General features: G+C 42.8%; 1 protein-coding gene across 5 annotated transcripts in view; it reads right to left on the bottom strand.

Moving 5' to 3' along the window:
* LOC115645873 (collagen alpha-6(VI) chain-like) overlaps positions 1-27394 on the bottom strand; it is a 113368-nt gene that overhangs the window by 46395 nt on the left and 39579 nt on the right. For all 5 annotated transcript variants that reach the window (XM_030551086.1, XM_030551083.1, XM_030551084.1 and 2 more), the window contains exons 8-18: positions 25011-25574; positions 21782-22131; positions 21600-21678; positions 19345-19490; positions 18701-18793; positions 16251-16304; positions 14168-14239; positions 14046-14072; positions 12040-12084; positions 11898-11951; positions 3259-3321 (exon numbers count right to left, since the gene is read on the bottom strand). In XM_030551086.1, coding sequence (XP_030406946.1) covers positions 3259-3321; positions 11898-11951; positions 12040-12084; positions 14046-14072; positions 14168-14239; positions 16251-16304; positions 18701-18793; positions 19345-19490; positions 21600-21678; positions 21782-22131; positions 25011-25574 — 1547 coding nt within the window. The remainder of the gene's footprint in view (positions 1-3258; positions 3322-11897; positions 11952-12039; positions 12085-14045; positions 14073-14167; positions 14240-16250; positions 16305-18700; positions 18794-19344; positions 19491-21599; positions 21679-21781; positions 22132-25010; positions 25575-27394) is intronic.

Here is a 27394-nt window from a genome sequence, read left to right as displayed (position 1 = left end):
AATCTATGATATGCTGTGTAGACAAAAGGGACATTAAGAGTCATTATTCTACTCTCAAGACTAGACAGAATTCCCACTCAAAGCAGTGGAAGTCCTGTGTGGAAACTGCAGCTCAAAGGGAGCATACAGCACTAAGTCTTGGTGGTGGGGCAAACTTTAACCACAAGGGCACCTTTAAAAAAACACAAACACGAAAAAATCCCAAGTATTAGAAATGTCACAGGTGACACTGCACTCTTTGAACACACTGGAAGTACAGTGCAGCACTGCCGCCTTCTCCTGGTATTTTCTCCTCCTCACCAACTACAACATCTGTCCTTTTATAGTGATTTCCACAGCCATGTTGCTTGGTCAGGCCCTCGTCACACCAGACAGAATGCATCTTCATTCCCTACTGATTTGATGATGTCACTCCCCCCACTGGCTCGCCATCCACTTTGGCATCATAGAATTCTGCATCTCCATATTTATTCAAGCTTGTCAATGTGTCCTGCCCTCACGTCATCCCACTAATGTCCTCAATCTTGTTTGCTCATCTGTCAGCTTCTCACACAACCACCTCACTGCCTTTTTCCATGAAGCGCCTATGCAACCTCCATGAGACCATCGGCAAGCCTTCTACCTTGTTCCTCTTTCACCCTTAAAGTCCCACTTTTGCCAAGCTGTTTACAGTGCATCTAACTGACTTGAATTTAAAAAGACATCCCTATTCGCTGTTTCCTTTCTCATTCCCCTAACTTCTGCCTGCCAGTCTGCCTCTATCCTTCGACTGTGAGCTCCTTGGAGCAGGGACCACCCCTATTAGAATGTCCGAGAAGTCCTTAGCAAATTGTGCGTGCTACTATAAACTAATAGTAATAATTATAGCAATGACAAACAACTGATTGGAATTATGAGAGAAATGCATTATCTTCGACTGAATCCACAGAGTCTGGGGAGCTAATTCAAGATGTGAACGAACAGGAAATACAAGGTATTTGTAATATTTTTCCTCCATTTCTCATATTCTATTTGTAATGGTTGCATTCCTAATTTACACCTAGCCCAGCAATGCTATACCTGACCAATAAGTCAACGATTACCAGCTAGGGCTACAGCATTTCATGACATATGACACACCTTTCAGTGAAGTCAGACTCTCACAAGCTGGCCTGTGGACTATGACAGGTCACGCCCTCAGGGTATGCCACTCAAGAAGCAGAGTGAGAGCTCTTTCAATTCCCTGAGAGGCATGCTACCATAATCATAAGAAAACACTGCAGTCCCTTTTCACACACCATGTAATTTCCATTCACCAATGTTCTCCTAAATATTATGTTCTGAAACAGAGGAATATTCTGTTTTATTTTTTAAAAAAACCCTCATCCTGAGCTGTACTTTTTTCTTCTGTTTTATAAGTAATCATTCAACAGTACAAGATCACCCTCCAAAGGCTAAATCCTACAATGGTCCTGATTCAAAAAAATACCAACACACGGAAGGAATAGTGGTAAGTGCTCCCCACTCCCATTTACTTTCAATGGGAACTGATGGCACTTCGTATGTCACAGTGGATGCTCAGCATCCTTCAGCACTGGCGCCTGAAAGAAGAATAGAAAAGACTGCAAGATTTAGCCCTGTGTCATGCCTGACAAAGATTAAACAGCCTATCAGCCTTTATACAGTGCTTATCATCATGGTATCTTTGCTTAGGGCAATACCATCACATACTGGTGTAGGAATAAGCATAATTCATTCAGTAGGGGATGGATACAAAGTCCCCACACAGAGAGAATCATAAATCCACAGGATGTCCCATAGTATTAGATTTTTCTTGTAGCTCTCTCAGGCAACTGACAGATCTGCATAGCCACATGTAGACAAATTTGTTGTCTTGAGATTAGGCATTTAAGGAGGGTCATGTGCACTTTTTATTCCAGAAAGTTTAGCATACGGAATATCTTGGGCTCATGAAATGTTCCAGATGTACTAGTCTCAGCTAAGGAATGTGAAAATAATTATTGTGAAAGGCTAAGATCTGCTAGGTTTAGCTATTATCCTCATCGTTGGGATTACAGTGCAATAGTCATGCACATCTGTCCTAGCATACCAAAGAATATCATATCCCCATGCACATCTGAACAGAGGCTTTTACTCCCTGCAAGTTTATTCACTTTCTAGTGCACCATAAATGAGGTTCCAAGACTAGATTCAGATCCTTAATGTTGTGATCCTAAGAGCACCCCAATGCCAAGGGGCCCTGTGGTATAGAACTAAGAGTCAGTTGTCCTGGCCAGCTCTCTACACCTCACACACAATATTTATCTAAAAGGTATCTTGTAATGTATCATTTGAAAACACCATGCTGGTGATTACTTACATTTCACAGTGATAGTAATAACGCCGTATGTGAAATTATGGATACTCTCTGATATTATGTTTTAGAATTGGGAAACAGACCAACAAAGCAAAACAAGTTTTTTTCCAGACAAAGAAGAACGGCCAATTCCTCTTGTGCTCAATTGCAAATCAAGACAGGTGTGGCCAAGAACAACGGGCTAATCATTTGCATGAAGGATCACAGGAAGATCATTTGGGCTTCCTGACTTTGAAAACAAAGATAAACGTTGAGGATATAAGCAACTGCTGAAGACTTTGGGGTATCCATCACCTAGGGACAGAGGGGAGCAGCACCCTTTGAGTTCATGAAAGGTGGATCCCCTTGGCTCACGAGGCAAGAGTAGCAGGAAACTGACTACAGGGGAGAAGCCTGCTTAGTGATTACAATGATTGCAACTTGCTGAAATTAAGTTGTAGTCATTAGAAAGGAGGTTTTGTTTTGTGTTACTTATTATCACCTAAAGCTCTGTTCTTTGCTCATCAACTTATTCTTGTTTTATTACAAAACCATCTCAACACTCTGTATTAAACTGAAGGATAAAATCCCTCAGCCAAACTACCAGGCTGGTATGTGTTCTGCTCTTTGGAGGCAACAAACTTGATACTTGTATGAGGATCCAGTGAGAGGGGCTGGACATTGCAGGGGAGAATCAGGACTGGAAGGGCTGTTGGTGTCACACTGCAAGGAGTAACCAGGCTGATGGTAGCCAGGGTGAGGACACTATGCTGTGAACAGGCTGCTGGTGCCAGGGCTCTGAGCCAAAGCTGCACAGCACAGAAGCACCCAGGGTGACAACCCCTCCCTCCCTTACCGCTCTGGGTGAACCCCAGAGAGTCATACAGTATAAAATAGAATAGATTTGCACTAGGAAAACTTACATGATCTCCTCGTAAGCCCTTCTCACCACGATCACCAGGGAGTCCTCTTGGCCCTGGACTGCCCTGAAATCATAAAATGGCTGAGTGAGAATCTAAACAATCATCATTTTCCTGCTGATGTTAACAAAACAAGAGATAGGAACAAGTTTCAACATTTTAATACAGGTTTTGAAACTCCTCAGGTTCAGGGTTGTTTGCATCCAGGATTTTGTTTAATCTATTATCAAGTCACCAGCCTTCACAGAATACAGTTCCAGACTGTGGAGTTTATTCGGAACTCTAACTTTGCATGAGCTTGGCTCTTACTGTTGGTTCAGGCTCACATGTAAAGAAAACAGCAACAAGTTCTCTGAATTTTCTTTTGGCACAAAGGTAAAAAAAACTAACTGCAATTTATTAAACTTAAAGCAGTTACTACAGCTGTAATTAACCATGTTCAGTAAATACATTCTAAAAAAGGATGATCTTCAGCTGCCAGATTTCCCAGCATTAATGTTTGCATGAGAAAATACATTTCAATTTGATGCTTGAAACCTATTCAAAATGGAAAAAAAAAAGTTACCACTTACTAATTATGTTTATTTCAGAACACAAGAATCATCATATTGGGTCAGACCAATGGTCCATCTAGCCTTGTATCCCATCTGACAGTGGCTAGTACCAGTGATTCACAAAGAGTGTACAGAATAGGGTAGCTGGCGTGATCCACCCAGTCTTTCACTAGTCAGAGGTTTAGGGTTACCCTGAGCATGGGGTTGCACCCTGGCTATCTTGGCTAATAGCCATTGATTGACCTATCCTCCATTAACTTATCCAGTTCTTTTTTGAACCCAGTTACATTTGTGGCCATCACAACTTCCGACAGCAATGAGTTTCACGGGTTAATTGTGCATTGTGTGAAAATGTATGGCCTCTTGTTTATATTAAACTTGCTGCCTATTAATTTCATCTTAGGACTCCTGATTTTTGTATTGTATGAAAGAGTAAATAACACTTCTCTATTCACTTTTTCCACAGAATTCATGCTTTTATAGACCTCTGTTACATCCCCCTTAGTTGTTTCTTTTCTAAACTGAACAGCGCTAGTCTCTTCAGTTTCTCCTTATGTGAAGGCCATTCCATACCCTTAATCATCTTTGCTGGCTTTCTCTGAATTTTTTCCAGCTCCACTCTACCCTTTTTGAGAAGGGAGTAACCAGAACTGGACATAGGATTCAAGGGAGGAGGGTGCACCATAGGTTTAGATAATGGCATTATGATATTTTCAGACTTTTTTTTTTAACCTTTCCTGATAGCCTTTTTGACCACTGCTGCACAATGAGCTGAAGTTTTCAGAGAACTATCCAGGGTGATTCCAAGATCTCTTTCTTGAGTGGTAACAATTAATTTGGAACTCATCATTGTATATGTGTAGCTGCAATTATTTTTTCCAATGAGCATTACTTTGTGCATATCAGTCTTAAATTTCATCTGCCATTTTGTTGCCCAAACACGCAGTGTTGTGAGATCCCTTGGTAGTAACTCTAATAATTTAGCAAGTGCCTTCAGAGTAAGTAAGGCCTTCCTCAATCTACATGTCATGGACCAGATACTATCATCTTTATTCACCATGTGTTGTACCTTCATCCAGTTAGTCCCATTGGATTCACTTGCAGAGTAAAGTAATTAATTTCAGAGTAGCAGAATCTGTTCCTCAACAAGCACAGTCCAGAATCTGTTTTTTTTAAACCCAGTTTTGCTTTTATAATTATGTTTACTGAATTACACAAGCCTTCCCAACATTTAATACCATTAAATACTTTTGCTTTTCAGCAAATCAGTCTAAGTGAGAGATCCAGCCAGTGGAAGATCTATCAAGCTTGTGTTTAACACAATGTCACACACACCGAGGTGCTTGATAAATAAATAAATAAAAATAATAAAACTGCATTCAGAAGTCTGTAAAAATCAGCACTCTGCACTAGCTGTATGCTCTGCATGTTATCGGTTTCCCTAAAAACAGTGAGTACCCTCTTCAGTTAATCATAGTGAACTCTCAGAACCAGCCTGAGGTGAAACGATATTCAACTGATCAAATCTTGACATTGCTTTCAGCAGACTAACATTCAATTCCAGAGGGACCCACTTGCAGAAAACCCCATGTAAGAAGGGATTGAACTGGGGACACAGCCACTGATGTATAAGTTTATGTAGCTCCATTAGCCCAAATCCTGCATAGTGAGAAATGGAAAGCTGGCCACATTAATCAGTGTACACTCTATAGTAGCGAGTGCAGCCCATCTGTATAGGCAGCTGAGCCAGTTGCAGGGGAGGGTTCTATTTCTCAGCCCTGTGACATGCTTTGCCTGGTTCGAAACTTATTTTTTATATCCTTTTATGAAAGCCATGTTGACTCTACCACAACAAATTACATCCATCTAGGTGCCTAATAATTCTGTTCTTTACTATAGTTTCAACCAAGCTGCCTGGTACTGAAGTTAGGCTTGCTGGCCTGTAATTGCCAGCATTGCCTCTGGAGCCTTGCTTAAAAAAATAAATAAAATTAAAAAATTGGCATTGCATTAGCTACCCTCCAGTCATCTGGTCCTGGATGTGGAGATGTAGTAGGAGTGGAGAAGGGCAGGAATAGGGACTTGGTGCTGTAATGAGTAGTGGACGGTAGGGCAGGCAGGGGATGTTGGAGACTCAGGTGAGGAAGGCATGGCATGCTCCAGCTATGCCAGAGCAGCCAACTCTCCTGCAGCCACAGCTTTACCAGGGCACCCTAACCCCTGTGTACTCCACAGCTCACCCAATGCACCCAACCCCTGGAGCCCCAGCTCTGCCCCTGCACACCATCCCCCCACACTCCCCCTCCCAAAGTCTTTGGAAGAAAAACCAGACACACAAAGGCTTCCTGGGCAATGAGGGGGAAAGCAGGGGGCAAACCAGTGGGAGATTAGGGGGTGAGGAGTTTGGAGCTGCAGCAAGACAGGGGTTTTATGGGGAGGGGAATAAACTGGAATGGAGAGGGAAGAGGCTGGGGTCTCAGCTGAGGAAGGCTTGGGGGAGTGAATGGATCAGGCAGTAGGCAGGGGGATATGAGGGTGTGTGGCAGGGAACTAGGGGACAATAGGAGCAGCTGAACTGTCAGCCCCACATTCTCCACCTATCTGTATGCCCAGGGCTGGAGGGCTCTTACCCCTCTAAGGGAGATCTAAGCCCCCCACCCTGCCCCCCCTTATGATCTGGAATTTAGATGCCATGCCCCTCTGGGTGTCTGAACCCCTCTTGCTGCCCCCTGCATGTGTGCCAGGATCTGAGGGCCCTGTACTAATTATGAGGGTTGGATCTCCCCTCACTCCAGCATCATGTAAGCCAGGTTGGGGGGGGGGATGTTGCCCTTTTAGAAGTGAATGAGTGCTCTTTCCTGCTGCACCCCACACGAACCAGGATCTGGGGAAGTCCTGCCCCTTGGACTGGGGAGCTGAGAACAAGTCTACTTCATGAATATCACAGGCTGGAAAGCACTCAGGAGGGGGATGGGAAAACCCACTAAAATGAATGGAGCCATTGACACACACAGCTGTTTCAAGTGGCAGTCACCTCCATGAGGTGTTCTCATTTAGCCAAGAACTTCACACTGAGGCCTGGTCTACATTACGCATTTAAACCGATTTTAGCAGCGTTAAACTGATTTAACGCTGCATTCGTCCACACAACGAGACCCTTTATATCAATATAAAGGGCTCTTTAAACCGGTTCCTGTACTCCTCCCTGACGAGAGGAGTAGCACTGAAATCGGTATTAGCATATCGGATTAGGGTTAGTGTAGCCGCAAATCGACGGTATTGGCCTCCGGGCGGTATCCCACAGTGCACCATTGTGACCGCTCTGGATAGCAATCTGAACTCGATGCACTGGCCAAGTAGACAGGAAAAGCCCTGCGAACTTTTGAATTTCATTTCCTGTTTGCCCAGCGTGGAGCTCTGATCAGCACAGGTGGTGATGCAGTCCCAAATCCAAAAAGAGCTCCAGCATGGACCGTATGGGAGATACTGGATCTGATCGCTGTATGGGGAGACAAATCTGTTCTATCAGAGCTCCGTTACAGAAGACGAAATGAGAAAGCATTTGAAAAAATCTCCAGGCTATGATACAGAGTCCACAGCACAGTGCTGTGTGAAAAGCGTAACAGAAAGCCAAAGAATGAAATGGACACTCATGGAGTGAGGGAGGCGGTACTGAGGACTCCAGCTATCCCACAGTCCCTAGCAGTCTCCGAAAAGCATTTGCATTCTTGGCTGAGCTCCCAATGCCTGTAGGGTCAAACACACTGTCCGGGGTGTTTCAGGGTATATGTCATCAATTTACCCCCCGCCCACCCCTCATGAAAGAAAAGGGAAAAAAATCTTTTTTATATGTCATAGTATGTCTACTCCATGCTGCTGGTAGACGCGGTGCTGGGGAAATGAATAGCAGCATCCTCTCCCCTTCCCTCCCCGGTGGCAGACAGTACCGTACAAAAGGACTGATAGCTGGCCTCATTGTCCTGTGAGTGCTCCTGGCCGACCTCAGGTGAGGTCGGCCGGGGGCATCTAGGTAAAAATGGGAATGACTCCCGGTCATTCCCAGTAGATGGTACAGAATGGCTGGTAACCGTCCTCATCATAGCAGCTGAGGGCTGAGTTCCATCAGCTCCCCCAACTTTCATGTCTAAAGAAAAGATTCTGTACTGCCTGGACTATCATTGCAGCAGGATGCTGGGCTCCTCTCCCCCTCACCGTTTAATGTCCTGCCTGGACTATCATAGTAACGGGAGGCTGCCTCCTCCTCATTTTATCTCACTAAAAACTAAGTGTTTCTTATTCCTGCACTCTTTATTACCTCATCACACAAATGGGGGGACACAGCCTCGATAGCCCAGGAAGGTTGGGGGAGAAGGGAAGCAATGGGTCGGGTTGTTGCAGGGACACCCCCTAGAATGGCATGAAGCTCATCATTTCTGTGGGATCTGACACAGAGCGGCTGTGTTCTCTGGTTCTCTGATACACTGGTTCTCTAGTACACTTGCCCCAGATCGTAGGCAGGACTGACTCTATTTTTAGATACAACATAAAGGAGGGAATGACCCAGGGGGTCATTCCCATTTTTGTCTTTGCACCCCTGGCCGACCTCAGCAAAGGTCAGTCAGGAGCACCCATGACAGCAGCAGATGGTACAGAACGACTGGTAACCATCTCTGCTACCTTGCAAAGGCAAATGAATGCTGCTGTGTAGCGCTGCAGTACCGCCTCTGTCAGCGGCATCCAATACACATACGGTGACAGTGACAAAGGCAAAACAGGCTCCATAGTTGCCAAGCTATGGCATCTGCCAGGGCAATCCAGGGAAAAATGGCGCGAAATGATTATCTGCCGTTGCTTTCATAGAAGAGGGAATGAGTGACGACATTTACCCAGAATCACTCACGACACTGTTTTTGCACCATCATGCATTGGGATCTCAACCCAGAATTCCAATGGGTGGGGGAGACTGTGGGAACTATGTGATAGCTACGGGATAGCTACCCATAGTGCAATGCTCCAGAAATCGACACTAGCCTCGGTACATGGACACACATCGCCGAATTATTGTGCTTTGTGTGGCCATGTGCCCTCGACTTTATAAAATCTGTTTTACAAAACTGGTTTATGTAAAATCGGAATAATCCTGTAGTGTAGACATACCCTCAGATGACCAGGCCACTTCACACCTTTCAGAGCCTCCTACGCTGCAGAGGGATGTGCAGGAGAGCCCTTTCCCGCCATCATCCCACTACCCTTCTTTAAAGTTGAGGCTTCTAAGTGCTCTGAAGTCTGAATGTTTGCATGGATATTCTTGCACTTTGCTAGGACTTGTGGGAGTGACCCACGTTTGGGGCCATTTGAGCAGGACCGGCGCCAGTGTTTTTGGTGCTCTAGGCACACGACCATTTCGCTGCCCTGCGCGCTGGTCTGATGGCTCTGGTGGACCTGCCGTAGGCATTCCTGCGGACCGTCCGCAGGAACGCCTGCAGCAGGTCCACCGGAGCCGCGGGACCAGAGGACCCTCCACAGGCATGCCTGCGGCAGGTCCACTGGAGCCGCCTGCCGCCCCCCCCCCCAGCAAAATGCTGCCCCCCAATAATCCTGGCACCCTAGGCGATTGCCTAGGTTGCCTAAATGGAAGCGCCGGCCCTACATTTGAGCCTGGGGTTCTGGAACTATATGCCCTGAAGAAAACAGCCATTTTCCCAAAGTTTCTAGGTGGATTGTTTTTATGCAGAGCTAGAGATCAAATTATTGCTGTGATGCAGGTCAAAATGGTCTCTATTGGTCAGTTTTTACCCAAGGTAGTTCATGGCCCCATTAAGTCTTTGGGGGACCCAAACTGTGAATGGTATTTAAGAACATGTTCATTTCTTCGCTTGCACAGACATGCAGCATGGAAGGATTACAGCCAACAATGAAAAAACTGAGAGGGTTTCCATGCAGCCATTTTATGGTTGCTTGGGTAGTCTGAGGGCATGTGCTAATGCTCTGGTGAACACCCTGTCACCAATAAGGCTTACAGTGAACACAACATAATAATCAGCAGTCTATCTAACCAAATTTTGTGTTATATTGGATGAGGAGAAGACGGAAGCAGAGGACTGTGTAGGTGAAATGGGAGGGACAGAGGAAGAGGTTGCATTTGCAAATCGGTTGGATAATGAGGATGGGTGGTAGCCAAACCTTGGATTGATTGCTTGGAAAAAAAAATCTGTATTTCACTAGCCAGTGGGGGTGCCAGTGGCCACTTCCTCTTCTTAGGTCAGAATACCGTGGTGTTTTCAAAGACAGACAGTGCAGAGGTTTGAAACTCACAGCACAGGTACCTAGACCACTGAGGGAAGAGAAATATACATGCACTGCCATGGTTGCCAACATTGGATTCTGGGCAATACCTAGATCACAAGGTTGCAGGAGTTTGTTGTAGAGAAAGGAGTACACTACATCATGAGGATTGCCAACTAATTGCAGAACCCGGTATTTACAACTGCCCAAATGACTACTAACCTCATATTTTTTCCTGATTAAAAAAAAACTAGGAAATTAAATAGCAAAAAACTCCATTAATGCAGAGTTAATGAGGGTGAATGGGTTGTAAAAGGAGGTGGACTATCAGGCTGGCAGAATGAAGCTGTGTGTGTTAATGGGGCACAATGCTGAATAAAGTTGCCCATGCAAGCCCAACTCTGCATTTCCTTCATTTCAGACGTTTAAGTTCTGCTCAGCTCAATACTCTTCAAGAGATGACATCCCACCAAATAACCTTAACTCTGGGAGGAGACTGTCTAGGAAGGAGTATGGCAGAAAGAGATCTAGGGGTCATAGTGGACCACAAGCTTAATATGAGTCAACAGTGTGATACTGTTGCAAAAAAAGCAAATGTGATTCTGGGATGCATTAACAGGAGTATTGAAAACAAGACACGAGAAGTCATTCTTCCGCTTTACTCTGCGCTGGTTAGGCCTCAACTGGAGTATTGTGTCCAGTTCTGGGCACCGCATTTCAAGAAAGATCTGGAGAAACTGGAGAAGGTCCAGAGAAGAGCAACGAGAATGATTAAAGGTCTTGAGAACATGACCTATGAAGGAAGGCTGAAACAATTGGGTTTGTTTTGTTTGGAAAAGAGAAGACTGAGAGGGGACATGATAGCAGTTTTCAGGTATCTAAAAGGGTGTCATCAGGAGGAGGGAGAAAACTTGTTCACCTTAGCCTCCAATGATAGAACAAGCAGCAATGGGCTTAAACTGCAGCAAGGGAGATTTAGGTTGGACATTAGGAAAAAGTTCCTAACTGTCAGGGTAGTTAAACACTGGAATCGATTGCCTAGGGAAGTTGTGGAATCTCCATCTCTGGAGATATTTAAGAGTAGGTTAGATAAATGTCTATTAGGGATGGTCTAGACAGTATTTGGTCCTGCCATGAGGGCAGGGGACTGGACTCGATGACCTCTCAAGGTCCCTTCCAGTCCTAGAGTCTATGAGTCTATGAGTTTATTAAATGTAGTTTTGAATCACTAAATATAGATCAATTCTGCCCCTAAAAGGGAGGTTTTTGGTGTCAAGAAATGATATTTTCAGATTCCACATTTGTTCTAACACCTCTGAAGTAGAAACACTTTGTATGGAACAACTTTACAATGGAAATTGTCAAGCAAACCAATATCTTAGAGATTAAGAAGAGATGAATCACCCCATTTCTAATGCAACATGAATTATGCCTATAGTGTTCTGATGCCAGTTCTAATAAGCTGAAATACATCAGTAAATTTGTGGTATCTGTAGTAAGGTGAGGCCCTGAAATACAAACCCTTATCAAAGCCCCAATATGAGGCCTAAGGCCTGAACGAAAATAATGGTCAAGACTTTGGTTCACAGTTTAATCTTCTTTATGTTAGCGACACCTTGACCATTACTTCAGTTCAGGCCTTAGGCCTCATACCAGGCCTCTGATAAGCCTTTATGTGTCAGGGCCTCATCTTACTACAGTGTCAAACCATTTCCCCTCTCCAGGTATTTAAGTTCTTTTCACTTGGACAGCCTCCTGAGATACCTATCTGATTGCTCTCAAATAAGAAATAAAAATCATTACCATGTAGCCTGGATCACCCTTTTCTCCCATCTTTCCTGGATACCCAAGCGATCCCTTAATGAAAAGAAAAAGTTGTAATGTTTTCATGTTTTAAAAAAATATTCATTGATATCAACAGAAAATGAGAAGGAAAACTATTTACCTGCTCTCCATTAATTCCATCAATCCCGCTGTCCCCATCGTCTCCCTGAGGTAGCAAAAGTGACAGGGATTATATAAGATCCAGTGATCTAAATGACCAGTATGTGCTCTCAGTCCAGCAACGATGGTGTCCATGTGAACCACTGTAGCTGATCATGAAAGCCAAAGTAATCCACAGATTTTAAAATATGCAAATGAACACTTAATATCTCATTTCTTACATCTGCCCTAAGTACAACAGTAAAATAGACACTATGTCCAATCCTCAAAACAGGCTAAAACGGATTAAAACCCCAACAGTTCACTCACTGAAGTCCCTGGCTGTCATGGACTTTAACAGGAGCAGAATGAGGCCCTAAAATAATGCATCTGAGCATTTATTTTCCTTTGATGGTCCAGGCTATTGGTCAACTTTAAGGGTCCAGATAGACTTCCAGAGCTAAAGCGACCACTAAAATGAATGAGGGGGGAAGAGACCAACGTGAATAGTATTTGCCAATACAAAGACCAGTAAGATAAATACAAGCTGAAAGTCAAAATGGTACCCAACTTTTGTGTCATTCCAGTACATTTCTTTTTCTTTATGTCACATGGAAGCCTTAAAAGGGACAAGTATTTTGTTTTTAATGACTCTTGTTTTTTTCTTGACTGGTGTCTTAAAACACAAGCAATACATAATCACCCTGCATAATTGCTAATAGGGTGCTGGCATTGTGTGGCAATGGTCACGTCATATTATATTTTCAGTAACGTGAATATTTCCATAATTCAAGGTAAGTGTGATGCTGTATGGATTATGTGGTATCAACAATATCATAGTGTTCCCAATATTAAAATGCAAGGAATCTGACCAGACATGATGTGTGAGGTTTCTGCAAATGAGTTTCGATTTGCCAAGTATGATAATCTTATTTATATGTTTGTATCACCTTTGTATCGTAAGTTATAGATATGAAGGTATCTCTCCATTTCCAAACATATGCTGCTTTTATGGGTGACACCCCCAGACAGATTGGCATCAGCACTGTCTCGCCTGTTTGATGGCCCATCAACGGCCATTGACTGGCCAATGACTGTACAATGAACCCACTGTACAATGGCCGCCAACTCCTGCCAGCCGGGGTCTCAGCCGCTGGCTCCGCTCAGCCCGGTACCGGCCTAGGGTTACCTTCACCAGCAGGGCCGGTAGCTGAGACCTTGGCATGCCATTAAAAATCGGTTCGTGTGCCACCATTGGCACGCGTGCCATAGGTTGCTGACCCCTGCACTAAAAGATTGGCTGGCAGTGTGGTATTTCAGGTAAGATCCAAACCTATACTGACCCGGTAACGTGGCTGGCCCTTTGGGGTCAGGGGAACATTTTGTATATGTGAGCAGAGTTTTAAAATAACTCACTAGACTGGACCTAGGTGCTGATATGGAACCAGAGAACTGGAATGCAATGAAGGGGTCTTCTTGATAACCAGTGAGGGAGGATCAGAAGCACAGTTTGTGACTGGTTGGTGAGTTTACTTCAGTGTTAACCACCAGTCTTTGGGAGAATCTGTTCTCTTTTTTGCAGCCTGCCCTGACCTTGGCATTTCCAGTGAGGGCTGCCTTAGGCACCAGGGGTCACAGTAAGTTTTTACTATCTTACTGCAGAAAGCAGAAGTGAATCCCTAAGCTCTGAATTAAACACAAAAAGAATTTGCAGTGTGATGAATCCAAGAATCACTTAGCATCTGCTCTATTCTCTTGGGAGTCAACAAAACTACTCCTGGGTAAAGACCACAGGATTGAACCTTTGAAGATCTTTGGGATGAGCCTGATTCTGTTTAAACTTAAGGATACTTACACGGGAAGATGAATTAAGACAACGTGTCTATATGAAGGTGAGGGTATACCTTTTCACTTCTCCCTCCTCCTTTAATGCACTTTCATTTCTTATTTATGCTTTCAGCCATCTCACCTGATTTGTAGTCAAATCAACACAAAGTTTTTCAGAAAACAAGTGTATCAGTACTGTACCTTTTCACCAGGCATTCCTTGGTATCCCTGAAAAGAATAACAAATATTTGTTTAAATGAGGTAAATGAAAAATAAATGTAAAGACATTTTGCTGAGTTAAAATAATGTCAGTAGATTCTTACTTTAGGACCTTTACTACCATCACACCCCTTATTCCCTTGCTCTCCCATTGGTCCAGGCAGTCCTCTTGAACCCTGAAAGAGAGAGAATGAAAAACACATCTCAGTATATCCTGTCTAGTAAATGAAACATGAAGTTTGTAAGGAGAGTGATCAAGTGTTTGATCAGGGGATGACTATATTCATGAGATGATGTAATACTAGAAAGGGAGCGTGTATGTTAATGAATATGGTAAATCTCTGAGAAAGCCCCCGCATAAGCTATGTGTTTCAGAAGCCTGAGCAGACTCAGACTGAGCTAAGTGCTTGTGCAGTTAAAGCTGCGGTAGTTTCTCTCCAGAGTGCTTACAAAATATTACAAGCTTATGGTCATGTATTTACACTTGGCATGAAACTTTTATATAATCACTTTGCATAATGCAATAAAAAGTACTGAATTGAAAAAGGAAATTGCCAATTAATGTTGCTCATCTCCACTATAGATAGGGGTGGGGCACTTTCCTTCATTCTCCTGTTAATACTACTCTACTCAGAGAGTTCCTTCTGTGGGGGAAGAGAAGGTGCAACAAGAGCAGAGGGCCAGAGAGGAAGAGGGTTTTGCTGCAATGAAGGCCTAGGCCCAGTGGGCAAGAAAAATGATCAATCCATGTGTTTTTAAGTGAGTACAGTCCAAAGGCCGAATTCTGCTCTCAGTTACATGGGAGTGTGGTGCAATGCAGAAGCCATGCTGGATCTGCATCCTTGTGGGACTTTCCAAGGGGAGATGAGGGCAGAGCCTACTCCCTTTGCCCCACCGGAGCAGTGCAAAGCAAGTGGGGCTGTGAATCTACTCTTAACCTCAAATTAGACAATTTACAATCTAACTTGCTTTTTATCAAGTGTTAGAACAGTTTCTTTGGTGTTCTTCTCATGTTGCTACTCAAGCAGTTCTACTTGTCAGACCACAGTCATGCACTGTGCTGGTATTTTCCGTCTTAATGCACCCAGGCACATTCCGCTACAAGCAATAACCCAGGAGCCACACCACTAACAGGTGTGGTTTAAGGGAGTGGAAAAAAAGCACAAATATAATCCGTCCTATCTGTTGTGTTTCTTAATCTGAAACAAATAATCAAAATTGAAAATACTGTTTTTTTTAATTAGGCCTGAATCATCACAGTTTTATGCCCATGTGACTCCATGGGTTACATAGTGGAGTAATTGAATGATGAATCAAGCTGTGTATATGGAAAAACAGAAGGCATAAGCCCCATTATTTATAAATGGAGTGGTGCACATCAGTAGAAAATTTTTCCTAGTGTCTTTCTTGTGCCATGTGCTCTGTTTCAGCAGCTTGCAGACAGCAAAGATTCCATAACTGTATACTCTGGGTCCAATAGTGAATGTGTCAGAATCTACTTGCATGCAGATACTTGCCTACTTTGAATACTATTGAGGATATTATTTACACACACAGCTAGATAAGTTTCTAAGTAAATAGGCACCTATACAGGAATGCATGTGCACCAGTTTGTACACATACTTTGCATGTAAGTATTTAGTTCACATGCAAATACTTGCTTGCTTACTTGCTGAAAATTAGGTTTCTCTCTTTTCCCTTTGCTTATAGAATCTTAGAAATATAGGCCTGGAAGGTACCTTGAGAAGTTATGAAGTCCAGTCCCTGCATTGAGGCAGGAATCAAGAGAAGAATTATTTTAATTTCTTTAATATTCGGAAAAAAACATAAGCCTTGAATTCTCATGTAGACCAACAGGATTTTAATCATGAATTTATGTAAAAAAGTTTCTCCAAGAGACCCGCAAGTTCTTTTAGAAATTAAAAAAAGAGAAGAAACTCTAAATTACCTACAATTCTAAAGTATTAAACATTGACAAAGTGCTGAATCTTGACAGTTCTTTAAAAAAAGATATGACCATTTTATTTTATCAGAATGATTTCTTCAGTATCAAGATTAGGAAATCCCCCCTTCCCTATCAGGTTATTGCATTTTTTTAAAATACTGATCCCCAAAAAAAGTCTTTATGGGCACAAAGTTTTGAAGTATTTTTTTCTTAGTAAAATGTAGTCAAATGTTATAACTTACCGGCTCTCCCTCTTCTCCTAAGTGTCCTTGACTGCCTTTTATACCTTTAGGTCCCTGAAATTCAGACAGTAAGAGTAAAGATTAATACTAAAATACTCTTTGCTTAAAAAGGTGAAACTATTAAGGTTTGTCCTAATGGAGTACTTTATTTAGGAACAGCTAAAATTTTGCCAAAGGCAGTTTTATTCTGCACGTTACAATTTTCATTCCTTTGTTGACTGTGTATTCAAAACACTCTTTAAAAAAAAAAAAAACTTTGGAGAAATGGGTTCAGCAACAGACAGCAGGATAAATGGATAATCTGCAGGGAGGAATCATTTTAATTTCTTAATAGCTCAGCTTCTTTTTGGACCGAGGTTATCAAACTGTGGTCTGCAGATCACCAGTGTTCCACAAGGTCTATTCAGGTGGTCCACAGATAGTTCCCTCTAAGAAGTGCACCTGGGCAGCTGCACACAAGAGAATGAAGGGCCACCCACCTAATTAGTGGAGCCGCGCAGAGGTGGCTTCACTAATTGGGAGCCTGGAGAAGACACACATGTAAGGTGAGGTGGTGGCCATGGGGGGAGGGAGGGAAATAGGGGATTGGTGGGAGGAGGTAGTGGGATGAAAAGAGGGGGTGGGGGGAATTTGAGATGTACAGGTCTGAGATGGCCAGAGGAAAAAAAAAGGTGACTTTCCCCAACTCAAGGGCTGCTGCGGTGTGGGAAGACACCCCCCCTCCTTCCCAGCCCCAACTTGGGGGCTGCCATGATGGGGGAGGGAGGGTACATCCATCCCATTAGAAAGTTAAGACTACTGATATTAAAATAGGAGTTGTGTGCTTTTAATTTGTAGAACAAAAACATAAGATTTTTTTTTAAATACAGAGCTTTTACCCAAAGAGTTTTACAATAGTTAGCTAATGGTACAAACAACATTTGGGAAAATCATTAAGTGGTCTGCCAAGACGCTCAGCAGTTTTCAAGTGGTCCATGAAAAAAATGTTTGAGAATCATTGTTTTATGAATAATAAGAGCCGCATCTAAGTCACCTAAAAGAGTGTTAAACATTAACAAGTGTAGTATCTGGGCAGGTTTTTTTTTTTTAATTCAAATAAAGCAACAGGAGAAAAATCACTATCTTCTTTAGGCTTTACAACTGGTTTGATTTTATACAACTAGACTTACCAGAGCAGGGGTGGACAACCTTTTTGACCCAAGGGCCACATCGAGGAATAGAAATTGTATGGCAGGTCACGAATGCTCACAACATTGGGGTCGAGGTGTGGGCTCTGGAGTGGGGCTGGGGATGCGAGCTTTGGGATACAAGAGGGTGCTCCAGGCTGGGATTGAGGGGTTTGGAGAGTGAGAGGGGGATCATGGCTGAGGCAGAGAGCTGGGGTGTGATGAGAGGCTCAGAGAGTGCAGGCTCTCAGCAGCACTTCCCACAAGTGGCTCCCGGAAGCAGTGGCATGACCCTTCTCCAGCTCCCATGCGGAGGTGCGGCCAGGTGGCTCTGCACGCTCCCCATCTGCAGGGACTGCCCCTGCAGCTCTCATTGGAGTGTGTAGGAGTCAAAGCAGGGCCATGCCGTGACTTCTGGGAGCCACGCGGTATGGCCCCCAACCCAGCGCCGTGGCCGGACTGGGGCTGAGACACATGGTGAGGCTCACAGATCAGATTAAATTGGCTGGCAGGTTGGATCCAGCCTGTGGGCTCTCGTTTGCCCACCCCTGTACTAGAGTATATTTTTTCAGCATGGTTGGTGCCAGTCAGTAGTATATTCGGTCTATTTACGTCGTAAGAGTATTTTGTGTTTGTTCACCACAGATTTTTTTTTAAATGCCTTAGTTGCCAATTCAACTTTGAATTTTTTTTTTTTAAATATATCTCCTGTTGTTTGGTCTATCTAGATACTGCCTCTCAGGGAGGTGGATTATCTACACCAATGAGACAATCCCTTCTGTCAGAATAGGGAGTATCTATACTGGAGCACTACAGTGGCACAGCTGTAGGATTTTAAGTGTACACAAGCCCTGAGAATAGATACAGGCGAAGGCAATAAAAAAAAAAAAGTCTTCCTATAAAGCTCTAACACTTGAATTTTCCTGGACTTGGCTGCCCCCGTATAATTACAATCAGGAACGGCGCCAGAGTTTCTGGTGCCCTAGGCAGAATTCAAGGGGTGGCATTTTGTGTGCTCCCCACAGGGCGCGCAGGAGCTTCCGGTTCCACTCCCATCGCACCGCCGAAGAAGGACCCTCCGCCAAAATGCCACAGGCGACAGTGGCAGTCATTGAGCTGCTCGAAGGTCCTTCTTCGGCGGTGCGACGGAAGCGGAACTGGAAGGTCCCACGCGCCCCATGCGGAGTGCACAATCCTGGCACCCTAGGCGACTGCCTAGAGTCGCCTAATGGAAGTGCTGGCCCTGATTACAATCTAAATGAAGCGTCACAAAAACATTCTTACTTCATTTCCTTGTTTCCCTCGGCGTCCAATTCCACCTTCCTCTCCAATGCACTTGCAAAAAACAGCGCAGCACGTCCTTTCAGCAACGTTAGTCTTGAAAAAACAAACAAGATGCGCAAAATGAACTTGGGTTTTTCATTCATATTTCCCTGATCCTGAGCCCATTTAAGACATTGCGAGTTTTGCATTTAATTCAGGAGGAGCAGGATTGTGCCGTGCGCTCTACGGGCTAGACTCTCAGCTGTGGCTGAGCAGCACTCACTGCAGCAGGTCTTAGCCCCAGGATCAGGGTGCTGCAATCTGGCAAGCAGGGCTGGTCCCAGGCTAAATTAGAGCAGCCTCACTCCTTTCCGGCCCCCAGCCACACTCCTTGCACCAACAGCTGCCAAGCGAAGCGGGCTGCTCTAGTACCATGAGATTCTCTCACACAGCGGGGAAACTTCAGCTGGCTGAGAAAATTGACTCTAGGCCTGTTTTGTGCCACCAGTGTTGGCACAAAGCAGCCTGGGCATACCAGAGAATCTTGCTCTCCGTGACTATTGTACTCTAAGTTCATTTGTGAGCCTTATTTAGTTCTTCAAGAAAATGACTAGGGCCTTAATCAAAACTAACTAGACACACTGGAGCTTCTCTGAATGACTTACCACATACTTGGACAGTGCTTTGTCAATATTTCTCTTGCCAATAGTTAACTGAGTCATGTATTCAAATCCCTTTCCAAACTCAATGTACTGAAGCTCATCAATTTTAGAGGCTCCTTCCAGAACGACAGTTATCAGGGCATCCAATCCTATTTAAAACATTGACCATAAATGAGCAAAAACAAACATAAAACATTTATCCAAATGAAAATCTTAGACAATTATTTAGTTGATGGGATCCTTGCGTGTTGGAATTCAGATTATTATAATTCATAGTAAAAATAAAGATTATAGAATGAAAATTATGATTTATCTTCACATTTTGTTTTTAAGAGTCCATAATTAAATTTATAGAAAATAAATGGGCTGCTGGAGATCAAGTAACCCAAGAGTGGATATCTATGCAAGGCAACAACCTTTAGAGAGCATCAAGTATCCTAATCGCTGTAGAATAAAAAGTCATAATAAAAATATAACTGAGAACAATGATCATTAAACCCCCTTGTCATAAACAGATAGTTAAGGGCTAATGTCTCTTTCACCTGTAAAGGGTTAACAAACAGTGAACCTGGAACACCTGACCAAAGGGCCAATCGGGAGACAAGATACTTTCAAATCTCGGTGGAGGGAAGTCTTTGTTTGTGTGTTCTCTCTGGGTTCTGAGGGGGACCAGACATGTAAGCAGATTCCTCCAATCTTTCTGAAAAAATCTCTTCTGTTCTAATTTTAGTAAGTACCAGGAAAAAGGCGAGTTTAGTCTTTTGATTGTTTTCTGTATTTGCAAATGTGTATTTTGCTGGAAGTATTTTAATGTGTATTTGTGCTGGGGGGAAGGCTCCTCTCTAGTGTCTATAAGCTGAAAGACCCTGTAACATTTACCATCTAAATAACAGTGACAACTTCTACTTTTTTTCCTTTCTTTTATTAAAGGTTTTCTTTTTAAGACCTGATTAATTTTTTCCCCTTGTTGAGGCTCAAGGGAATTGAGTCTGTACTCACCAGGGAATTGGTGGGAGACAGGGAGAGAGAAGGGAGGGGGGAAGGTGGAATCCCTTTGTTTTAGATTCATGGAGCTTGAATCTGTATTACATCTTAGGGAGGGGGAAAGAGGAGGGGGCAAGGTGCACTCCTCTGTTTTTAGATTCAAGGAGTTTGAATCACAGTGATCTTCCAGGGTAACCCAGGGAGGGAAAGCTTGGGAGAGGCAACGGTGGGGGGAAAGGGTTTACTTTCCTTGCGTAAGATCCAGGGGGTCTGGGTCTTGGGGTCCTCTGAGAAGGTTTTGGGGGGACCAGAGTTTACCAGGCACGGCAAGTCCTGGTTGGTGGCAGCATTACAAGATCTAAGCTGGTAATTAAGCTTAGGGGGATTCACGCTGGTACCCCATCTTTTGGACGCTAAGGTTCAGAGTGGGGATTTATACCATGACATCCTTGCTGTTTGTAGTATGTGTTCTCCAATTAGCAACTGTGGAATGAATTCTCAGAGTGGAGCTTGAGCATCAAAGAACATGTGACTGCTGTGGCTGTCAGCACAATTATTTCTAGAATATTTTATCTTTTCCACCTGAAACCAAGTTTTTAAATTTTCAAAATAATACTTCCTTGTACTGAAATTGAGTTTAAAGCTGAAGAGAAGAAACACATTGGGCTATATCATCTGTTGAAGTAAATCCAGAAATGGAATACAATAGACTGAAAACAAATATCCCTGTATTATGGCCAGGATTTTCAGAAGAGCTCAGCACCCACATTTAGGACTAGATATTTAACAAACACACACACACACACACTCAGCTCCTGTATATACACACCAAAATAAGCAGCCAGATTTTCACAAAAGCTCAGCACATTGGGAACGTGAGCACTTTTGAGAATCAAGCCATCAGCACCACAATCCGAGGCACTCATGCTCAGCCCTTTTGAACATCTGTTTCCAGTGACAGGTGCTGAGCAAATCTGGTGCTTTTCCTGTATTTATTTCATGACTTTGTACCACTTGATGTAGTGTGATAACCCACAATCATCACCATCATGCATGGAAGCTTCATGACAAGGCAAACAAAAAGCAATGTTAGGACATAGCACTCTGAACTGGTGACTCTCTTCTATCTCCAAATCCTGGCTGCTAAAAGGGAAGGCATTTGTTTTTCTTCTGTCCCTTTTTCACCTGCCTTTCTTCAGCTAAAGAGCTCTGGCTTGAGTAATTTAATTCAGACCAAAGTAATTTAATTTAAATATTTGTCTGCTTTAAGATACCTTTTTTTCTGAGTTCTTCCGACTTTTGTTCTAGTTCTTCTACATCTTCATCCAAACCATCTGAAAATACAAGTAAAACCTAAAGAAATAGAAGGAGTTTGAAATCACAGGAAGTCAACAGTAAAATTAAAACAAAAGAACTTATTTTCAGTCCAAAGTCTCAGTGTAAGAGACTAGGTTACCTTCCTTCGATTTTGATCATCAGCTTTGCTTGGAAATGTTTTCCAGAGTGACTCCAGGAAGTTGCCATTGAGATGAGATGGTTTGTCAATCAGGCTCTCTCTCAAGCTGTTCCATATTTTCTCACTGTCAAATTGGAACTTTGAAGACACGGGTGTAATTGTATTGTTCAGGTAAACTGCCACACTGCTCTGTGTCTTTGTCCCTACACTGCAACTCAGACTGCTTAGGGATGTGAGGGCTTTTAGCATGTTGGGAAGATATGTTTCCAGCTGGTACTGTCCCTGGAATAAACGGTCACCTCTCTTTTGTGAAGAGATGTCAAATCCCATAACAATATCCACAAAACAAGCTACAGTAGGGAAGAATAAAAAAACAAAATTTTCACAAATTAATGCAAAAACAAATGTAGGCAGAGGAACAGAGAGAAAGAGGGAGACAAAGTTTAAGCTAAAAGAATCATGGTAATTGTAGAAATCAGTCAGAGACGGACAGGAAAACAAGACAATAGCTGGTGGACAGAATATGTATAGAGAGGTCCTTAATGTCTTTAACCCATATCTGAACAAAATTCACCCTGAATTCATCATCTTTTACACCAGCAGAGTTATTCCAGGGATGACCTTTCCTCAATATATGTACTTCTGCTGACAAGAAAAAGGTAACATTTTCAAACAGTGATTGTAATTCACTGAAAAAGTATTTTGAAGTTTCAAATGAAAAAATAATTGTACCATTTAACAAATTTTCCTCTCATTGATGTCAATGTGAGTTTTGCTGTTTACTTCAATGGGAGCAGAACTTGGCTCACTTTCATATTATTTACCATCCCCAATAATAATTAAACAGACTGAAACTTATTTTTTATTAATAGTGCACTGCGTTGGAAGATGCTTTAAGAGTTAATGATGCTGTACTAATAGCCTATTCAATACACCTAGAAATCATACTGACAATTCTGTTTCACATGCAGGTCAACACTAACAAATAGAATGGAACACATTAAATCAAGATGATTTAAAAAGACAACTTTTTTTTAAAATGATGTAAGTTAGGTTAAGTCTTTATAAATTTAATTTGAAATTTTGTGCTATTGCAACTTTAGAATAAAATTTATAATGCACTTGATTGTAAGTGCTGCTTTTTTAAATGCGGGTGCATGTGGGATATCTTATTTGAGTCTTACAAAACTGCTATAGGCAAAAGAAAAGTATTGAAAATTAAAGCCCTGATTGTGCAGGCATCAAAGCAGGTATCTAACTTTACTCATATGAATAGACAATGAGGCTACTCTTTTAAATTTAAATATATGCATGAGCACTTGTATTTTTTATGAAACACTTCTTAGTGACAGTCTTTATCACTTCAGCACAAAACAGCTTCTGTGTTAACAGAGAAGTTATTTAGACTGCATGAACTTTTATTTATACAAATGGACCATTTAAAAAAATATCTTAAGGTTAATTACCTAAATATGAGCTTAAGGATCAAAGAAATTTTCAAGAACACAAGTCCCAATGGCTCCCAACTGCAACCGCTGATGGAAGAGTACAGCCTGGTCAAAGCATTTCAGCTTCTTGGCTTATGGAAACTCAATATATCCAAGACTGTGTTGGTTGTAAATATAGCTTAGCTATTTTGTGTTGAGTTTGTGTTGTTCTCACAGTAAGGGTTAATGGGGAACTGGAATTATTATTTTCTGCATAAATGAGTATTTTAAGAGTGAAATCTCTCAATTGAAAAAAGTCTGTGTAAAACCTCAAATTCCAACAGTTAGGAAACTTATCTAAAACAGTAAAAAACAACAAGTATAAAACATCCACTTTAGCAATTTAAAGCTATGAAGCAGGAAGAAAGTAAAGAATTTGCAATGTGTAAATAAAAATATATGATTCAATTTAAAAGGTTAAATTGAAATATTTTTTTTAAAACTAATCTAAATTTGAATAAGTTATGGTAGGTCTTCAACTTGTGAACAAATCGCTTATTTCTTTTGCCACCAATTACATCTTTCTATGTTCTTGCTACTGTCAGTGCTACTAAGAGACAATGTCAGAGCAGCTGCACTCCCACACCTGAGAAAGAGGACAAAGGGCAAAGGCATACATACAGGAAAAAGAAAGCAAGTGATACTCTTCCTCAATCTGGAGAAGATTTGTTTTCTTTATTCTCAAGCTCTAGGACCAGTCTCTAGTGAAAGAAAAGGAAAGAGCAATTCAGTGCTCTGACAATGGCTGTGAGGGCAGAGAAAGTGCCAGCCCAAAGAGGAGGTGAAGAGTAAAATATCAGGCGAGGCAAAGGAAAATAAACTCCTTTCTTCAATGGGAAAGTAAAAAGGAGGCTCCTCTGAGTCAATGACTTGCAGGCTAAAAATCAGAATAGCTGTAGCAAGGGGATCCAGATACCTTAGAAGCAAAGGGAAGAAGTATAGGGGTGGGGGTGGGGGAAACCTTGGCATACAAGCATATAAGCCTAAGGAAAGTGATTGTAAAGGATCAGAAGCTCTGTTTTCAAGGCAGTGGAGGTTAGCTGGCCAGATTCTGCCTTCTACCAAGATCCACTCAGTACAAGAAAGGAGGAGGGGCCACCAGGGAGCTTGTTACAACTTCTCAGCATGGAGCTGTCCCAGCATGCTTTGACTTTGCCCAAAGGTGAATTTCTATTGGCTGGGCACAGTAAGAAGCCTACAGTCAACTTGATGACATTTCTGTCTCTTGGGATGAAATACAATAACATTTGAACCGGCATCTGCTAAGAAGGCAGCTTCAACTAAGTCTGCAATTACTTCTCTCTCAGACAAAGAAAAAAGAACGGTGAGCGGGGAAGAGGAAGCTAGGGGAGGAGGGGACACACAGAGCCCCTGCCATGAGGATTGGGTTGCAGTGAATCCCTGAACTAGAAGAGGATGGGAGAGGACCAATGAGCTTGACCTATGGAAGCGACAAAGTGTGCAACCCCCTAGTTTATTTTGAAAGTAGGAGCAAAACAGGTGCAGCCATTTGTGTGTTACAGGATTATGTAAACAGAGCATTTTCCCTGCATGTTCCAATCAGTAATGTTGGGCCTAGTAATTTATAAATGCTGTAGCTAGAAAATTCAAACCTGGCTTTTACTAGTCCTCAGTGATCGTCAAAAACAATACAAGTTCAAAGAAAAATACCTCTAGAGGTGGGACAGAGACAAGAAGTTAGGATTGAAATCTGAATTTCCCCCTTATTAATTTATACTTACTTGTAGGAATATCAGGTTTACATAGGTCACCAACTAGTCTTTTTTTAATAATCTTCAGCTCTTTGAAATCACGAACAGTGTACTTCCTTTCTGGGATGCCAGCTATTTGCATGAGTTGCGAGTGATCAATATCCCCAACTCCTATAGCATATGTATTAACACCTTCTTTTCTCAGATCTTCTGCTGGTTCAGCAACATCATCATATGACTTCCCATCAGTGACTACCAGCAAAACTGGTCGGACGTTTCTTGTTACTCTTCTGGTGCGTGCTGGTGCAAAGAATTCTTTCACCTGCTTAAGTGCAGCTCCAATTAAAGTAGTCCCTGTCATCTGCTTAATGTTCTGAATTTGATTGTTCAGTTCTGATTTGCTCTGGAAAGTACCCAGGCCGAATTCTCTTTTATACTTGTCACTGTACTGGGCAATGCCAATTTGAACATTGTGATCATAATAAATCTGATCTAGTACATTTTTCAAGAAATCCTTCATCCTGGTGAAGTCAGTTTGGTCTATACTGCTGGAACCATCAATCAAGAAGACAAGGTCTGCTTGAATTTCACACTCTGAAATGGAAAAAAAGGAGAATTAGCTTATTATTTATATAGTGCTCATAATGTGCTGGGCTCCTCACAGACAAATAAAAGACAGGGTCCCTGCCCTCAAAGAGTTTTCAGTCTAAACAGAGACAAGACAAAACAAGTGCAGACAAACCCAAAGGAAGTGGGGAAGGTGAGAGCAGGACAAGGCTTATAAGTACAAGACTGTGTGATTGCTTTGGTGGTTCTGCACACATCCTGTTGATTCACTTTATGTATATTTTTATTACATGGAAATAATCACAATCCTATTAGGGGGGTTACACTCACTTTGGGGAGAGAAAGAGCATGAGAGAGTGTGGAAGGGGAAAGATAGTGGGCAGAGGAAGACTCAGGGAACAAGGAGGAGGAAAGCTCAGGAGGAAAAAGGAAAGAGATGGAGGCTGGCTGACATCATAAGACAGGATAAGTGTAGTAGTTGAAGAGAGATGGAAGGAGATTAGGACAGACAGCAAATCAGTTGGGCAATCAACAAGTGTAAAGGCAGATCAGAGTTCATATTTTAGAGGACAAAAATTCTGATAACATGAGGACACTGATTGGGGGTGAGTGAAAGCATTTTCCACCTGTTCCCTGCTCTGCTGCTGAGGAATGCGAAAAGTTTCTGGAGCTGGAGCTTTAAGAACACTCCAAAGCTCCTCCTGCAGTTTTTTCTTAGTAGTCAGGGAGATGTGGCTATGAGCCCATATTCCCAGGCATCTCCTGGTTGGATCCAGCATGGAATAGGGATTTCTGTTCCTCACTGGTGGGAGCAGAGGTCCATGAGGTGAGGTTTTTGAGACTGGAGTAACAGTGGGCTATTACAGGCTCACACAGAACCAAAAAAATCAATTCTGAAGCACTTAGAGGAGAAGAAAGTGATCAGGAACAGTCAGCATGGATTTACCAAGGGCAAGTCATGCCTGACTAACCTAATTGCCCTTTGTAATGAGATAACTGGGTCTGTGGATGAGGGGAAAGCAGTGGATGTGTTATTCCTTGAATTTAGCAAAGCTTTTGATATGGTGTCCCGCAGTATTCTTGCCAGCAAGTTAAAGAAGTATGGGCTGGATGAATGGATTAAATGGATAGAAAGCTGGCTAGATCGTCGGCCTCAACAGGTAGTGATCAATGGCTCCATGTCTAGTTGGCAGCTGGTATCAAGCAGAGTGCCCCAAGGGTCAGTCGTAGGGGCAGTTTTGTTCAATATCTTTATTAATGATATGGAGCAGGCCTGCACAACTCGTAAAGCGGCGAGGGCCACATTACTCCAAAGAAAACAGCTGAGGGCCAAACCCCCCCGGCTCCACAGAAACATCCCCCTCCCAGGACCTCTCAGCCCGTGGAAACACCCCGCCCCAGCACTGCCCAGCCCTGCAGAAACAAACTCTCCTTCCCCAGCGCTGCCCCACCAAAACAGCTGTAGGCCAAAAAGGGGAGGAGCAGAGATTCAAGCGAAGGACATTGCTGAATACAGGGAAGTTTGGAGGAGGTTCCAGAAGCAGAAACCCTCCAAAGTATTTGTAAAGGGACAGTCATACAGGCATATATAAAACAAGGCATGTGGGGCGATGCAGGGGCAGCCTAATTCTCACAACAGGGAAAGCAGTCTGTGCAACAGCTGGATGCTAGCATGGAAGGACACTCTCCCCCCCCCCCCGAATAAGCTAGTGAACTGCAGACTTTACACATTTCCAGCAGATGTTCTGCAATTGTCCTCATAACAAAATGGACTAGAAGAACCTCAACTACTAGGCTTCAGGAGCCCTAACCCTTTACTGGACTTTCCCCTTACAGCCAAATTAACA

This window comes from Gopherus evgoodei, chromosome 2, assembly GCF_007399415.2.
Source record: "Gopherus evgoodei ecotype Sinaloan lineage chromosome 2, rGopEvg1_v1.p, whole genome shotgun sequence".
NCBI lineage: Eukaryota > Metazoa > Chordata > Testudines > Testudinidae > Gopherus > Gopherus evgoodei.
Note: the sequence above shows the minus strand (reverse complement) of the source record. Positions and strands in the feature narration are given on the sequence as shown.